This window comes from Varroa jacobsoni, unplaced genomic scaffold (genome assembly GCF_002532875.2).
Source record: "Varroa jacobsoni isolate VJ856 unplaced genomic scaffold, vjacob_1.0 scaffold_391, whole genome shotgun sequence".
NCBI lineage: Eukaryota > Metazoa > Arthropoda > Arachnida > Mesostigmata > Varroidae > Varroa > Varroa jacobsoni.
Genome location: NW_019213293.1, coordinates 149,670 through 153,355, shown reverse-complemented (window position 1 = coordinate 153,355; position 3,686 = coordinate 149,670). Strand labels below are relative to the sequence as shown.

Here is a 3,686-nt window from a genome sequence, read left to right as displayed (position 1 = left end):
ACGCAGAGACGCATCACAACCTATTGAAAGCGTTACCTGACTAAAGCTGTCGTGCGTTGATGACTAGATGTGCATTTAGTGGAAGCGTATGCTCCGCTATGAAGTGAACCGGACCCGATATAATGAACGCTAGCATCGTCAATCTAATCTACACTACAGTGCTAAACATGAAAAGATATTGTATTCAATTCAATTGCCTAAAGCATATATTATTGCGGATATGAAAATAGCATCTCTATCAATTTGTGTTTACAACTAGTCCAAAAATCGAATCTCGGTTCATGTCTGTTTTAGCGGTGGCCCCGTGTTGGGTTTGGGCAAGTAAACGGGGTAGACACTCAAACTTCAGTTGGCACTGTTCCATCATCCGGCTGCTGTGCGTGTTGTCCTGGAATGGGGCTAGCTCTAAGTCCAAAGGATACGATGACAAGATCCTTGACACGGTAAAAGACAACAAACGCAAGTCTTGTAACGCTCAACGACTGCGCTATTGACAGTCCAGGCAGCCTCGTACTCTCGACCCCGTATTTAAAAACCGTTTCGGTCTGCGGGTCCAGCATAGATGTCTAGTCAATACGGAGCTCATCTATCGCATGGCGCGGCTACCCGCCCATCAATATTTGCGGTGCTTGCCCAAGAAAATCTATCGTTAGGTTTACGGACAGCTGTGAGATACGTGGCGCACTTTAGCGCGCAAAGTTGGCCATCAAGATGGGGCTTCCTTTACAAGTATGCAGATGAAGTCACTTTGGCGATGGATATTTTCATGCAGTATCATCACCTCAAAAAGTATAATGCATCATTCGCCGAACATTTCTATGGACTGGCCAGAGAGGGCAAGATTAAACTATTCAGGTATCTGTTTGCATATAGACGTATAGAAGGAACTTGAGCAATTTTGATTGATGGCTTTTAATGTACTGATATTAAGGTAGCAAATACTGCAATATCAACGTAGTTGAGAATATTAAAAGGTTCTACACATTCTGAGGTTCATCGTTTTACCTTGTCTTGAAATCACAAGCCATCTTATAATTTTTTCATGAAGTCGCACATGGGCAGATTGCTCTTCTGCCAATAATATTTCCAAATAAATTTCCTGTATGTTTGTTCCCGAGACAAAACACTTTTACAAGGCAAAGCAATCCAACATTATCCGTAGCTACCATGATAGACTAGAACACAAAGTTCAATTGCTGTGATAATTCTTTGGCCAAGAAATTCCTTCAGCTGATACATATACAACACTTTAAGTAGATCCACAATTGTTGAGTGTATGCATGGGTGCAATCACGATTTTATTAGTAGGACCTCTTCTTAGGTTTGCTCTATTTACAGAGTATTTATTTTTGAGAAACGCTTGCGATGTAAGATAGTCTAAGTTGATTCAGCTCAGAATTCGCCTGTGAACTTCATGATCATTAGTTCTGTTTTGTATTCACACCGAACTGTCGTCTTTGGATTTTGTTCATTAACAGGTGTCTGCTTCTTCTATCGATGCTTCCATATCTACGCTCGAAACTGGATCAGCTCTACCAAGATTGGAAGCTTGAAGCAGCTGATCAAGTCCAAAATGGCCACCAGCGCCTTCGTAGCTTTTATCTTCGCGTCTATCCCTATGTGCATTTTGTTCTTGAGGGTTCTTACTTTGCCTCGTCGTTGTTGTTTGCTGTAGGCAAAAGTAATTATCATTCGCTACCTTCATTTCTGAGCGGCACTCCGCTGGAATACTTTAGCCGAGAACGACATCTACAGCGAGCTTCTCTGTTATCTATAAAAAGCGTGGCTTGGTATCTAGCGCCTTTTATGATCACTGGACGCGTACTGGCCCGTGCAGCAGACCATGCAACTACAGCATTGATGACAGGCGCTTTCTTGTTGCAGTTCCTTGAATGGTGGTATCAGAAAAACGATCTTAGTCCGTTACACAGGGGAACAGCTGTACCGCCCTCGCCCACTTTGGAGCAACTCGCTGAACGAGATGGTTGCTCTGGATTTGGTGGGCGACCACTTCCCAGGGGCATATGCCCTCTATGCAAGGAGCCCGTCATCAATGAGACAGTTCTTGCGACAAGCGGGTTAGCCTTTTGTTACTCATGTATCTTTAAGCATCTTCTCGAACACAACTCATGCCCGGTTACTGGCTATCCTTCCAGTGTAGAGGCGCTCATTCAGGTGTATCAGTAGGCCGGTGTTGAGTAGGCGCATCGATAGATCGACCTTAACAAAATATAACTCTCCCATGCTATTTCACACAAAGGAACTGAACCTGCACAATAATGGCAGCAGCCTTTGGTAGTTACTGAGAAAAAAAACTAGGACCAGTTATGTAGAATGTACCAAATACAAAATGTGATAACTTCTACGAACGCTCATTGGCTAACAGGCCTGATACTAACATAATCTGATATACCCTTATATAGTGTGAGATGGTTGCCGTCCTGTACCGGTAGCAATTTCTATTATAATTTCGATATTTTATTATTGCAGTAACCCCATATCTCAACTTGAATGGATGACAAAGGTGTGATTAATAACATAAGTCCCTAGAAATCAACAGTTACAATGCTACTTGTGATGATACGGCCCAGCGCAAGCTGCGCGTCGTACTCCAATACGTGGATTATGCGTTCATTCTGTTTATCACTATGATTGAATGTCGCCTTGTCTATATGACAAAGCAAAACTGTTCGCTCCGTTTGTTCGTTAAAAAACGCGAACGCACACTGCAAATAAAAGTAGTGATAGTGCTGGTGACGTGAATGATAATAAAATGTAATATAATTCGCATATATTTGTTCATAAACAGAGTAAGGTAACTATTACGAATTAGAGCACTCGCGATGAAAGATAATGTACTGTGGAAGCAGTCGTTAGTAGCGCCTTGCATCGGAGGCCTGCAATGGTGATACCAAATCGACTGAGCTAGATAATAAAAGACTGCGTAATCATCGACGTAATAACGTTGCCTTCATTTAGCAACGAGTGTTAAATATAAAACCTCGACTTTAAATATAACACTAATCAGTAACATGCGCATAGGCACACTGTATTGTTAGCGGCGATTATCATGGCCACGATGTAGCTATTCAAGGTCAGAGTACAACTCAATTAGACAAAGTGTGTATCCGTTCAGATTTTTTTGGCTCTTCTAATTATTATTATTCTTGCAGCACTCCAGCCATTATCGAACACCTGGTATATGAAGTCATCTTTATATACCAAGTGTTTATACCAGATACGGTTTACTGGTTAGTATACTTAGTTTAAAGATCATGCCCTTTCAAAAAGAAATTATTGCTTTATACTGCTCGCAAAAGATTAGACTCCTGTTTCAAAAAAATTTCAACTCTTTAGCAGTACAATGCACTAAGGATGTACTTATTGGTGCTATTGCAAATAGGTAAGTAAACAGGCTGATAAGTTTGTCACAAAAGTGCTATTAAAAGGATACATCTATAGAATTATATAATAACAAATATAAAATGTTAGCATACTAATACTATAATTCAATACATAAAAACGCACTAGTGGTCAATATTCAATATATGAAGACTAAAAACAATGGCACATACACTTTGTTTTGTTATTATTACACCTTCATGATTTTCAAAGTTAGCCTGACCGGTCATAAATTGCTCTAATATCTAATCTAATAATTATCATCATAGTAATTCTATAGTATT

At 40.3% G+C, this 3,686-nt stretch overlaps 1 protein-coding gene across 1 annotated transcript; it reads left to right on the top strand.

The window, feature by feature from the left end:
- The first annotated feature begins 562 nt into the window (after window positions 1-562).
- On the top strand, window positions 563-2,963 carry Pex12 (peroxisomal biogenesis factor 12). The gene is made up of 2 exons (XM_022832456.2): window positions 563-855; window positions 1,479-2,963. Exons 1-2 carry the CDS (start codon window positions 563-565, stop codon window positions 2,185-2,187), a joined length of 1,002 nt encoding a protein of 333 aa, XP_022688191.1. The 3' UTR covers window positions 2,188-2,963.
- Window positions 2,964-3,686: the final 723 nt, after the last annotated feature.